This window comes from Chaetura pelagica, unplaced genomic scaffold, assembly GCF_000747805.2.
Source record: "Chaetura pelagica isolate M959 unplaced genomic scaffold, ChaPel_1.0 scaffold90, whole genome shotgun sequence".
Classification (NCBI taxonomy): domain Eukaryota; kingdom Metazoa; phylum Chordata; class Aves; order Apodiformes; family Apodidae; genus Chaetura; species Chaetura pelagica.
Window position 1 is genome coordinate 12,767,222 of NW_009953496.1, and position 14,531 is coordinate 12,781,752.

The following is a 14,531-nucleotide window of genomic DNA, read 5'->3' on the forward strand; positions in this document are numbered from 1 at the left end:
CCAGAGGTCCTTTCCAACCACGACTGTTCTGTGATTCTGTGAAAATCCCTTTTGGCAGTTCAGGTCAGCTGTCCTGGCTTTATGTCCTTCCAACTTCTTGCCCACTCCTAGCCTACTCATTGAGAGGAGAAAGAGCAAGAAAACAGAATCATAGAATCATTTGGGTTAGAAAAGACCTTTAAGATCATCAACTCCAACCTGTTCATCAACTCCTGCCATGTTCAACCATAAAAAACATATTCTCAAGCACCACATCTATACAACTGGCACAACGGCAGGTGAACCTTTCAGGAGCACCTGCAATTCCAGTTCCAAGCACTATACTAAATGTACAATCCAGAAAGACTGTATGTGTGCACATACACATATACCTTATATATACACATTTTATATATACATATGTTATATATATAAATATACGTTGATATATAAAAGACTATTCAATTTATTTGCAACCCCTGAAATAACTGTGATCACTCAAAGAACACTCTGATATCTACAGTAGCATTATAAAAAGGTAATGTACATTTTTCATATTTTCACCATTCATTCTTAAATAATAAAGACCTTTTAATTTTTTCTTTGCATTCTATTAAATTTGTATGTCAAACAGCCCAGCGAACAGTTTACAGGGGAAAAAAATCATGCATTCATTGATTAAACTGATACAGTCCCTATCCTAGGAAGAGCAGTTGCACTCTGATGAATGGAACAGAGGTAAGCTCCCAGGACTCTGCATTTTTGCCTTACTTTGTGCTTTAAATTATTATTTTTATCTAAGGGATGCAAAACTTATATTAAAAAAAATGACAAAGATTCAACTTTAGAATAGCACATTTCTGCCACAAGTCCATATATCTTACTACGAAGAAGAGTTACAGTAAGACTACAGAAACTATAAGAAATGCTAACAGGCATTAAGTTTTTATAATCACATATATGAACAACCTGACTGTAGCACAGTGTCTTTATAGTAGAAAAGAGTAAACTCATCTGAAGCAAGGCTAGAAACAGAATAATATGGACACAGCATATTCTGTACACTATTAAAAAAATCAAAGTGGAACAACTTACCACTTCTTCATGGGTAGCACTTTCTACATTTATACCATTAACCTAAAAACAGATACAATAGGGAGAAAATTATTTATAATATGTAAGCTTCTTAATGAAATAAATATAACAGCAAGGATGAAACAAATATCTGTGGAAAAAAAAGGAATGTTTACTGACCTGTATTATTGCATCTCCTATAAATAACATTCCTGTTTGGTCAGCTGTGGGATTACAGAAGGAGTACATTTTAATGTAAAGTCGTACTGGAAAATAATGCTATACTGCCTTTCAGCAATTGGTTTAGCATGTTGTTTGTAACCTTCATTTGAAACTGATTTGGTTCTAAAATACAGATGGCATAGCAATCAGTATTCATCCTGTAAAGGTAACAGAGTTCCAGCTATTTTAAACAAATTAAGTGAGTTACTTCCCATGCACAAAGAACTTATTAAATATGCAATACAAATGTCATTGATTACTAATGAAGGATTTCATTAAATTATGTGGAAAGCGTGATTCACACTTCTCATTAGTCTTCCACAAAAGGGAAATAGGAATTTCTGAAACTACTTAGCAATTCCTTTCCCCTGAACAAATTTACAGGGACTGCTATAATTAAAGAGGCTGTGCCTAGAATTTAATACAAGTCTTTCAGATGAAGTTTGAGTTAGCTTTGTTCCTGAGAGTAATAAAATGCATTATTCCAGCCTGTAATTTGCATGTTGACTGCCTTACAGTGTTAATGGGAATAATGTAATGAAGCTGCAAAAAATTCTGAAGATGTAAACAATGGCATTTTTGAGGTGTATTCTTTAATTTTATTTTTAAATTATTTTTTAGTGGAATTTGAAGATGTTTATCTCTTGGAATTTACTACTTAACTCAAAGTAATGCTCTGATTCTGCAAAGATTGATATTACTAAATAAGGCATATTAGTCATATATGATCTTACAGGGTCACAACTGAGGTTTTGGAGAATGCAATATGTTAACAAAGATAGCACTTTGAGAGATGGAAACCAGCTCATTAGTCATACTTCTATCGGTACTTGGGAAAGATTTCACTATTTACTTTGAATACCCTGCTATAGGTTGTTTTGAAGGTATTAACCCCACTTCTTATGGAAGCTAAACTTTTCCCCCTGACTGTTGTCTGCCAGGCCAGCAAAGACTCATCAATCATCCCACAGGCATGATGAGCACTGCGATATCCCCGGCTACTGACTCTATGTGTCAGGCAATACATTTTGTAGCTTAAGAGCACAAAGCCATTATTATATCCTGCTTACAGAGCCTCTACACACAATCAAAGCCGTCCTGGTAAGCAAATGAGAGACGGAACATTACGTGGTCGATACAAAATACCCTGCAAATTGAAACAAAACACAGAAAATGGGGACAATCAGGTGATTTACTCCAAAAGTGTATTGTACTGCAAACTAACCCAATAATGTAGACACCTCCATGGCTGCTGCCATCCTGGCCAGTGATGGTGCTCTGGCAAACTATGCTTTCAAGTTTGTGATGGAACACTTCTGTTTTAGCCAATTGTCAATACATTAAAAAAAAATTATTAGTTCTAATAAAAATATTTTCCACAAAAAAAACTGTAGAGGACGTCTCTACAACACAGAAGTTACAATATAGTTAACAGGTATAATAGAAACAAAGTGTTTGGAAAAACTCCTTGAAAAGAGACAAAAAGGAAGTTTGTTTCTATAAGGCACATCTTAAACCTGAAGATAAGACATCTATCAGTGTTTTCATTAAGTTATTTGATAAATAGACAACAAAATTATTAATTGTAAGTAAAATGTTCCCAGCTATGGAGGACTTTTTCTCCCACTTCCTCATATACAAAAGTGTCTATGAAAGGACGAGCTGCAATTTTCAGTTACTTTGAGTAAAATGAATTAGTACTACAACCAAAATACTTAAGAGCTTTGGGATATCAAGGAGCACATAAACTTATTCAGAGAAACAGTAAATACAATATTTTACAATCCAATATGCCTCTTGAAGTTTTATTTCAAATAGCATTTTAGTAGCAGTGAACTGAACATGGCCAAGGAAAGACTTAGAAAAGAAAATAAGCATGAAGTAGCGATAAGTAGAAATGTACCAGGCTGTAAAAGAAAACAAAGTGTGTGTTACAACCATTAGTGTTACCTCACCTTTACTCTACATGTTAATTAGCTTTAAAAAGATTTAATATTGATTAAATGCTGTAGCCTGATTAAATTCACAAGTGATGCTGAAATAGAAGGAAAGCATTAGGGAAACCCAAAGGGGCTTATGTTGAAGAAATGATAGAAAAACAAACGTTAAAAAAAAGTCTTATTTTGGCATTAATAGACTTGAAAAATTTTTCCTAAAGCAAATGACCCATCATTCTGGTCATTGAGAAACAATTCCATCAGACCCATGAACTATGAAAATTATTTTGTACTCAGTGAGAAGGGAAAAGAACAAATAATTCTTTATAGCTTTGCCTTGTTTCTTTTTCCTATCCATTAGGGTTGAAGAAGGGCTGTATTCCATTTTCCAAAATTTGCTAGACTGCAAAATGGTAAATTTACTGAACAGACTCTTTGTGAAGTGATGTCTAAATTTTTCAAGATTGACTGCCAGATGTATTTTCACTGAATGTTTATTGAATTCCTGAACCACACAAGAAATCTACCAGGTACTATGTTCTCTGACATGACTAGTGATACACAAAAACAAGCTGTTTAAAGCACGAGTTGCATTGACCTCACGGATGTGTCAGTTCATAAGCTTAACTTTAAAGATATGCATAAGTATTTCACTGCATAAATAAAATAGATAATTTCACGTTCCAAAAAAGTAATGTATCAACCAGTCAAGAAGTCACTTCTAGTTCTAAGTATACACAAGACTGGGTCACTGAAGCTCAACACATTGTAAGAATCAATCCTCTGTCAGACCAACTGATAATGTGATTCTTGTAGGTGTTTCCAAACAAGTAATGTTACAGTATGAACTCAGTGGATGAAACTTAGACACACCAGGTTAGTTCTTTAACTAATAAAGAGGCCTAATATAGCTCATATTAGCTTGTATGTGTTGCAGCAGAGAGAGCCCACAGGAACGGTTTTCATGGTAAATTCTTACCAGAGAAAAATAGTTCCAGTTTTACATATATCCAGCAAATCAGTTCTTCATAATTTTATCTTGCCTTTATAGAATAACATTAATTCTCAAAGTAGGAGTGGGGAAAGGAATATTCATAGTGTAAGAACTTAAGAATTTTGCCTTTGTAAGAAAAGTCGTGACAACTAAGATGTGGCTATAAGAAAAGCTAATGAGATGTGTTTTGATTAAAAAGTGTATTCAGAAACTTTGAAAATGCTACTTCCCTACTATCATTTATTACTTGGGATACTTGCCTAAGCACAGATATTAAGTCCCTTGGGTGTAAAAACTTAAGTAAAAATATTAATGCATCTTACATGGACAGAATTCAGAAATAAATAGTAAGAATTAAGAAGCAAAAGCAATAGCTATAACTATGAATAAGTTGTATTTTGTTTTTTTTTAAAAAGGGTTCTACTAGCCAAGCATAAATAGCACTCCATTAAGAGTTAGTGAAAAGCTTTTTAAAACTGTGGTATTTCTAGGAATATAGTTAGTGTATTTTAAAACTAATTTATCACTTGGTGAATAAGTTGACAAAGGAATGTAGAACAATGTAAATGAAGAATAATCTGCTTACACAATTGCAATATTCTAAGGCATAAAGCTAGCTCTAACAGACATATGACCCTAATATCACAAGTAAAAAGCTTTCTGAGCTAAATAACATAATATAAAGGTAGACAAGTTATGAATAGGCAAATAAATTACAATTCTTCAATCTTTTATTCCAAAATATGTAAGTTTGCATTAAATTCTATTACAGTGTGACAAAAAGTTTAAAATGCTGTAAAGGTGATAACTGGAAAACAAAGTTGGAGACTATAGGGAAATGCCAAAAGTCACAAAAATATGTGCTTTACATGAGTTAAAAGAGAAGAAGAGATGTAGTTCCTAAATTACCTAACAAGTCTTTAGTTCAGAAACTAGTAAGGGAAATATAAGAACAGTGAAAAGACCAAAAGACAATTTCAGAAATTGTCAAAGGATGTTATTAAATTTATTATATTATTCCATGTAACATTGCATTAGCTCATTCTATCAAACTTTTTATATGATTCTTGGTTGCTCAGCCCCAAAGTAACCTGAATGTGTTTTACTCTGATTTAATTAGTATCTTTCAATGCAATGGGAATCTTTGCTATCATTAAATGTTTTCTGTGTAGCTCCTTGCTTCTCCAATTTCTCCATCAAAGTACTGTGGTAAAAACAAGCTCCAAATACAATGTGCAAAACATCCCTCCTCAGAGGGACTTCAGAAAGTTATCTCCTGAACAAATTATTTGAATGTAAACATATTATATTATTCTCTAATAATGGTAGGGGTTTTTTTTCAGATTTTATATGTAGCTTTTTGTTTCATCAACTACAAAATGCAACATCCAAAGGTAATAGTAAGTCACAGAAACCTATATAACTTTCATACAATTTCCAGAAACATTTTCTATTTTAACATAGCTATTCTTTGCATGGATTAAGGATTTGATCATTAATACACCCTCTGAATACAATTTCTTTACACACTGAACAGAAAAGCATTATTCAGTATCAGGAATCTAATGCACATTTTTAGACACACACGTACACACACATACACACACACACACACATATATGTGTGTGCATATACACAAAGATTCACTTTGGGAAAGTATGTAAGCAACTGCCTAAACCTAGAGCTGGACATCTAATTCACTGTTCCTGTTCTTTAGCCAAACCAAAGGAATGAAAACAAATTAAAAATGCCTTGATTTTTTCTGTAAAATTCAGTTTGGGATTGATGAAGCTCTTAAATCCTAAAAAAAACCACCCAAACAAACGTATAAATTCTACTACAAAATAAAATTTCTAAGTGAAACTTAAAAATATTTAATCCCATTTATTTTTTCTGTCCAGGAATTATTTATTAATAATTTTAATGCATAAAAATATGCATTTCATTGTAACAAAGAAAACATTACTATCTTAATATTTACTAGATCTGATTTTAAATATATGCCTGTTCAGGTAAATGAACAGTTAAAAATCAACTCTTTCCATCCTTCTATGGAGAGAATTCTTTAGATTTAGATCAATCATTTAAGTTCCCTGTTTCAGCATTTAACCCTCAAAAAACCCTTCAGTGGTATAACTTGTTCTAGAACATCAACTCAAGAATGAATGTACCAATATGCTTCTCACTAAATACACAATGACTGCTATTTGTATCATCGGACCTTAAGTATGTTCTTAATTATTGTGTTGAATAAGAATACTTTCCTGATTCAGGGATTTACTTGTTGACTGATCTGTGACAGTCCCTTAAGATGTCCATTCTATTACGAGGTACTGCCTTTTGCAGCCTGCCTATCTCAAGGAGGCAACAACAAAAAAAAAAGACAATTAATGATAGAAAATAATTCTAAGAAAATTGAATAAATCGGTAAGTGATATTAGGAAACTGTGCACAAATAATAAAAAGCATCCAACTTCAAACATCTTATGTTCAAATGTGTCCTTTCTTATGTTCAAAGATGGCCTTATGTTCAGTGTTCACCTTCATTAACATAAGGCATAACACAAGTTTTCAATCCATTCTGACTGCATCATAAATGCAAACACCTCCATTTGGGCTTAAGTCAGCTTTAATCTTGACCTTGTTAGCTCAGTGGAATGAATGTCCAGGGTTGATGAAGCCAAGCTGAGTACAGCTGTAAGGATGAAGAGCATCAGCTACAGATATAACCTGGCCGTGCAACTTGACCAAAATCTCACATCATGCCCACCAACTTGCTCAGACTAGGTTTGGTTACCCCACTTGTACCACCCATGTGAATGACTAGAGTCAACAAACAGAAAAATTATCTACTGGAGAAGTACCACATATGCTGCCATACTAAACCATCTCTGCTTGGCATATAAATTTAAGTGAAACTGTTAAAAGCCTTCATCAAACTGACACCATGTCCTCCAAACAGATGGTCCTGAATACAGGCAGCCAGGATGTGATATTTGGACACAGTCTGTGTTTGCAGGGTGCACAGTTGGAAGCAAAGAATGTTTGAGTGGCTGAATGTCCTGAGTTAGTTTCAATCCTGCCAGGGTATGCAGCATCTCTAGTCAGAAATGGACTAAACACATAAAATAGAAGATACTTCAATACAGAAGATTGTGAGTTCTAAGTCACGTTTCATCATAGAAGGTGGGAAAATGCTTTCAAATTAAGGCTTTTAAACAATTTTGGCTCTCAAGAGAGGATATTTTTTGAAACTGGCAAAATGCAAGCTATCCCTATTCCACCAGGTTTTATTTAATTTTATTTAACTACTTTTATCATGCCTCAGTGAATTGAACCCATTGTTGTGTTTCATCACTGCTGCTTGTCTGACTCAATGTGTTATTTCAGAAATAAGCAGAGCTCAAGCAGTTGCCAGATTATTAGACACATTTTCACAAAAATTGAAAGTTGCATCAAGGTAACAAAATGTGATTGCTAACTTGGTAATTCTGCAACAAAACACAGAAATTTAATTGCTTGATGTTTATGACAATTACAATTTCCAATACTATATGTAGAAAGTAATTTGTATGTATGATGACATTAGATTTCTAAGTTCATTTGGTTTTATAGTTTCTAATCTTTAGTTTCCATAAGTTCATAAAGACTCTTTAGTAATTAAAAATGTGAATAACATATAACAGAAAGAAAGATGTAAACACATGATAGCATTTATATCACATCTCTCTGAACTTGAACATTTGCAGTGCTAAATGAATCGCAGAGTCACTCAGGCTGTAATGAACCTCCTAAGTTCACCTGACCTAATCCCAACACACACTGAAAGCAGGGCTGAGATACTCCTCTTCATGCCAGTGGCACAACTAATACTATATAGACCACTTTTTTCATACCTTGTCTGGTGTGTCTAGCGTCTTCATGCCATTCCCTGATTCGGCCAGGAACACTGCATATGGGCTTACTGCAATACAGCAGTGCCTCTGGTTATAACCTCTACTCATTTTGGAGTTTTCTTGGACAAAATGTTACAAGATCTTAAAACAAATACCTTCTGAGGAGAGATTTTCAAATTTTAGGTAAATGGCTGACCCCATACATTTGTTGGTGTGTTTGTTACTCTACAAATAAATAGTTAATTAAAAACTACTTACAATGTACAAAACTCTATATATGTGTTTTATATACAAACTCACTATTAACCCTGATTAAAAGTACTACCTCATAATTGTGCAGGGGATAGCTTCCCTTGTTGGCAATTAATTTCCTGAATTATTTTCCTTAGATCTGAATGCTCATATTCCTATTATTATTGTTGTTGTTATTGTTATATTACCATAATTATTATGTATTTATTTTCTTGGTATGATTTATCATGCTCTGAGCCTATTATTTTTCCACATACAATAACAAAATTGACATAAAAATACCTTACCATCCTCACTACAGAAACAGTATTATAAAAATAATTATTATACTGAAATACATGTAAGTATGTGTGATGCTATCAAAATAATGCTGTAAATAATGCTTTAAGGAAACTTAAAGCAGTCTTCATGGCAAGATACTGCCATTAGCCAATCTGTTCAATATTCATTAGTAACCAGCTGATAATGGGTTACCAAGTTGGTGGTTATATTTCAAACAAAATAAGGACCCACTGAAGAAAATGCAGAGGATAAAAAAAACCAACAAAACACAGTCTTTGATCTAGTAAAGCAAAAGGATGAACATGGTGCCAAACTTCATCTCCAAAAGTTCAAAAGATCAGGTCAATGGCTCTGAGTCCTTGAAGGAGTAGGACACACACTGAGGGTCCCAGTGCAGTGCTCTTTCTTTTCTTGCAGGAAAGGTCACATTCAATGGGTATGTTTATAGAGAAGACAGAAAACATATAGAAGCTTACCACAGAAACACATTAAATCTTCAAATATGTAAAGGAATGCCTTATCAAAGAAAAGAACAAACAAGTACCCATGTCCATGTCCCACAGAGAAGAGAATATGACAGTTTCTGATCAGCTAAGATCTTTAGTTCACTTGCAAGTTACTGCCCAACCATGTGCAATAGTTCTGCTTTTCCTTATTTAAGGGCCCCTTTGTTTTCCAGAGTACTTCGCCAACTTGCCAAGATCGATTCACAGTCTAATGTGGTCTGCCTAAGTTCCTTTTGTTAGATAAATGTCAACGTAATACTTCAGGGTTTAGACTACATTGATTTAGATCTTGTGTTATCACCATAATAAACATTACAAATCATTCTCTGCTTGCAACTACACACAGTCAGTTATACTGCATAGCAATTAATTAGTGTGTAGGGGAAAAAAAGAATTGCTTGTATTTTTTTATTCTCTGGATCATTAAATTACATCAGTAGAATTCCTATATCATAGTTTTGTTTTCAGATGTAACTTTAAGTATTTTGTTTGTAACACAACTATTTTACTGCAGTAAAAAAATATGTTTTCTGAAATTTCTGAAACAAAGTAAAATTTCAAGTGCAGGTCCCAAACACTTAAAAAGATCGATTTTAAATTGAATAGAAAGGCATATGGGCCATTTGGACTTTTATAGAAAGGCTTAAAGATAGTGTGAGGATGAAAGAACGAGCCATATATATGTTTTAATTCTCAGTTTTAAGAGCATTTGGCATTTTAAAAATACCCGTCTATACTACAGTACTGCATAAGTAAATAACATTATGTTACCTGCTTGGTCCTTAAATATTTTTGATATGACGACAGGCACTTTGTGCTCAGCACCACCCTGTAAAAGATATGTATTAACCATGAGATCTCAATTATGAATTAAGTGAACTAGCTGTACTGAAAATTAAAAGAAGAAATCAGAAGTTCTCCGTACCTTTATACTTAAGCCCAAGCCACCAACTGGTTGTCTACGAAGTGTAACAGTTCTGTGCTTTAAAAAATTGCAGAAAAAATAAATTTAGGTGAAAACACAATTCTGAATGAGCACATCATATGTTTCTAAACTGTTGTTACTTAAAAAAAAAAATAAAAAATGTTCGAAGGTGCTCTACAATCTGAATAATCAAATTCAGTTCTGAAGTACCATTCAACACTGATTTATAGGTACTTACTTAATTCCTTACCACAGAAAGCAGAGCTTGTGTGTGAGTTGTGCATGTAGGCTTGTGGTATATATTTCTATCGATGATGTGATATTCTTCTTATAGAGAAATTTTTGCATGCTTTTGCTTTGACACATGTTTTAATGAGAAAATTACTAGAGCTTTGATGTGCATTTTCACAGCTGATGTATCTTCTTTAATTACTACCATGTATGCACAATATTTATTCTCATTTTTAATCACAAATACCAATATTTTCTAATCCATGTCTTCAGACCTATACCAATTCTTTGCAGCATATGCCGAAAGAATTCTACTGATACTCTGCTTCAAATGCTTACATTCTTGCATTTCAGGTTTAAATGCATAAAGAAGATAAACATTTATCAATATTTTTCCACATCAACCTATCACATATTTAGCAGTGTGCTGAATTCAACATTTCATTAATGTGTAAGTCTTGGTGTCTGACAACATAATAATAGCATTTCATTTTTTGACAATAATTGTAGAGTTGAGGGGAGTCTTTTTGCAACATGCTGAACAGTACTGCATAAAATGCCATCTTCAGAGTAATTCCTGAACATATATTTTCTCTTTCTCTGTAGATCAGAAATTATATATGAGATTACTCCTGTATGTATACTTCTTGACGGCATATTTTATGATTTCACCAATTCAGATAAATGTAATTTTTTATTTCAGTAGTCAGTCCCATCGTCTTATACTAAGAAGTTATTTTTAGCTTTTTTTCTAACACCTTATAAGACATACATTCATACTGACACAGGGGGAAGGGGAACACAATAAATCAGAAATTTCAGTCTCATTTTAGAACGGTAAAACTAATCCATATGGTTAAAAAGTTACTAATACTTTAATCCATTTTTCAAAATCTCTGTCTTCTGTTCCCATAAACATTATACTACAGCAGCCTGTACTAAAAATGGAAAACTATTATATTACGACACATGGTACCCGATTTATATCAAAAGGTTTATATGATGCAATTTCAGAGGATATAATTCAGCTTTATTGAAATCTGTGATAATTCAAATTGTTTCATAGGTTCTATTCTTCTTTTTGAACTGCATCAAAACTTTTGATCAATATTATCATAAGCTCTGAGAAAGTTCAAATCCAATCTGAATTGGAATATGTCTCTACCTTTAAATTCAGTCACTCATTCCCAAAAGTCATTTTTGTATGACATAAATCCTGTCTGCTTATTGAATTCATGTTTCTCTCCATCTATACTTTCACCCTGTCAACAACTTATCCCAATATATCCTATCACATACAGATGATGGAATAAATATTTTGACATTACTTTAGCATTATTGTAAAACAAATGCAAAACCACTACTTGGATAGCTTTAGCCATTTAATGAAAGATAAGCAAGGTATTATTTATTGGCATCTTGTATGATATATATATATATATATGATTGATAGATAATGTTCAAATAATAATATTAATTATGCAATTGAATCTGTAGCCCTAAAACCCAACCTATTCACACACCTATATAATTTCATAATTCATAGCATTGCTTATTACAAACCTTCAAATATTCTTTTTAAAATACACTTTGAAAGGAGGTATTAAACATCTACCTAAAAATTTCCTACATAACAGCTTTTTAAATCAGAGCAACATTTAAAAAAATGCGACAACTTCCTTCTTTTAAAGATGTTTAAACTGCAGAGTAAAATGCCAAAAGCTGCACATAATCAAGTGTCATAATCAAGATAACTTACACCGCTAATTTCAATCTCATGATCATATATAATTTCCTATGACTAGAAGTCATGTCAGACCAAACATCACATTTCATTTTCTATAGATAGATTTTTGTTACTGATTTTGAATTTTTTTAAAAAATGAAGAGTGTACAATTCCAGAAGCTCAGAAGAAAGCTAATACTGGGTCAATATTATAGGTCAATAAACATATATTAAAAACATATAAATTGAGGCATGGATTTTCATTACATTACAATGCTCTAAGGTCAGGTGAACAGAAATCTGGCAATGACCATCCATTCTCTCATGGAAGATTTTAAACGGGAAAAGAGTGACAGAAAATACTTTATCAAATTACATCAATACTTGCTACGAAAGTTCCACCTTGATGACAGAGTATCAGTGTTATAATAACATTTATAAGGCAATGATTTGACATGCCACAAAAACTTGTTTAAAAATATTAAACTATTCAAAAGAATACTGTGTATTTTAAGCACATGCAAATGGGCTAGCTAAAAGATTCCTAAGCACAATGCAATTGAGGTAAAGCTGCTACTTAGTACTTGGGCACCTTGTGCCATAGTGACAGTACCCGGGTTATTTAAAAAGACTAAAATCTGTGATTTGAGAAAAACAACATACAAACTAAATAAACTGCAAAAATGGTTGTAAGAGACAACATTGTGATAAGGTAACAAATACACAACAGGGAATACACTCAATCTCTTGGGCAAAGACCCTCTTCCCCCTTTGAGCAAGGTGTTTCCTGTTCAATTTCCAGTGCCATGTAGGCCATCACATCATCAAAATCCCCAAAACGTAGGTTTTCATTTAGGCTTCTGCCTTTAGCTTGACAGGGGCTGGATACAAACACCTCTTGATTGTGGATGTTCTTTGATGGGTGCTCCCATTTCTGTTTAAAGGAGGGCAAAGCGTGGCTCCACCAGTCTATCTCCTGCTCAGCCTCTCTAATGCTCCTCAACCTTTTGACCTCCTCACACAGCTCTGCCACCAGGCTGAGCAGATCGTCCACCTGTTCACAGCAGACGCTGCAGTTCTCGTTACTGCCACTTGTTGCCAGTGCAGGGCTCTAGGACTCCTCACAGTCTTTAACCTGGACAGCTGCACGTTTCTGCAGGAGTTCTGTCTGGGTTGCCGTGTCCATTCTGGTAAGTGTAGAAGTCACAGCCTTCCACCGGGTGGAGACCATGGCTGAGCTCTCCTGCACGCCCTGCCTGCACTTTCAGCAAGAAAGCTGCTGCTTCACATCGCTTCCAGTTTCACAAGTTCCTCCCCTTGTGCTCACCCCGGCTTGCTTTGCTCCTCTGCAATGGCTGTATGAGTCATGCTGAGTATGAAAAAAACTATGCTCCTGCACAAAGCCATGTCAAAATCACTAGTGTAATCCTACAACATCAAGAGACTATTAAGAAGGAGCACAGAAACTACAAATTATTTCATAGATTCACTGAATCATAGAATCATAGTTTTGGCTTGGAAGGCACCATAAAGATAATCTAGTTCCAACCCCCTTGCATGGAGAGAGACATGTCCCACTAGATCAGGCTCTTATTTCTGTATCTGGCAGTGATCCACACACTTTAACAGCTAGTTCTGATACACTCATTTTGAAAAGAATGCAAATAAATTGGAGAGGTAGCAGGCTCAGAAGATTCAACTCAGCAGTTGCCCTAGTCTTGAGTACAGCATGCAGGATGTAGTTAAAATTTTTGCAGATGAAAAGGTGCTCTGTAATAGCAACTGTTATGTACTTTGCATCCAACATTTATTCAAGAGTGATCCCAAAAAAGTAACTATGCAAAAGTGAAAAAGCTTGTTAAAAGGAAAAACCGGTATTGCAGCTAAGAAAGTGGAAACTTTATAGGCAATGTGAAGGGTACTTAAGAGTAACCCACTGCAAGCACAGAGCCACAGAGCCAATGAATACCACTTATTAGAAGGGCTTAATTAGGAAAAAAAGGAAAACCGAACGGCTTAAAGAAAAGGTTAAGAGATATCACTACATGTTTAGAATAATGGACATAATATTCAAATGGAGACATGAAAAAGGAACAAAAGCAAATAAAATAGAAACACAGAAGCAGGGAGCAACAGTAAAGAGAGTTCCAAGAAATGCCAAAAAGAATAAAAATTAATAATAAATCTTCAAATCTACCAGGAGCTGGATATTGGCCAAAGAAACAGCAGGGATGATTCATGATCAAGTTATAAAAGCCATACTCAGAGAAAAGAAGGCTACTAAAGGGAAGATAAACGAACACTTTTCATTATTTTGAAACTAGAGCTGTTCCTCCAACACTCTTTGTAGGACAAAGGATGTATGGATCTGTCTCACTCTGAAATCACTTTAGAAGCAAATTGACTAAATAACAGAAGCAAACAACCAGGGTGAACACCACTCACACTAATTTTAAAGGAACTAAGGGATGAATCAAAGCAGGAGAACTGGAACTATACTTTTCAAT

General features: G+C 34.1%; 1 protein-coding gene across 1 annotated transcript in view; it reads right to left on the reverse strand.

The window, feature by feature from the left end:
* The window catches only part of SNTG2 (syntrophin, gamma 2), a 132,516-nt gene that overhangs the window by 90,012 nt on the left and 27,973 nt on the right, over positions 1–14,531 (reverse strand). The window contains exons 3-6 of the mRNA XM_009999251.1: positions 10,068–10,124; positions 9,914–9,971; positions 1,234–1,277; positions 1,075–1,116 (exon numbers count right to left, since the gene is read on the reverse strand). Of these exons, the coding sequence (XP_009997553.1) occupies positions 1,075–1,116; positions 1,234–1,277; positions 9,914–9,971; positions 10,068–10,124 (201 nt within the window). The remainder of the gene's footprint in view (positions 1–1,074; positions 1,117–1,233; positions 1,278–9,913; positions 9,972–10,067; positions 10,125–14,531) is intronic.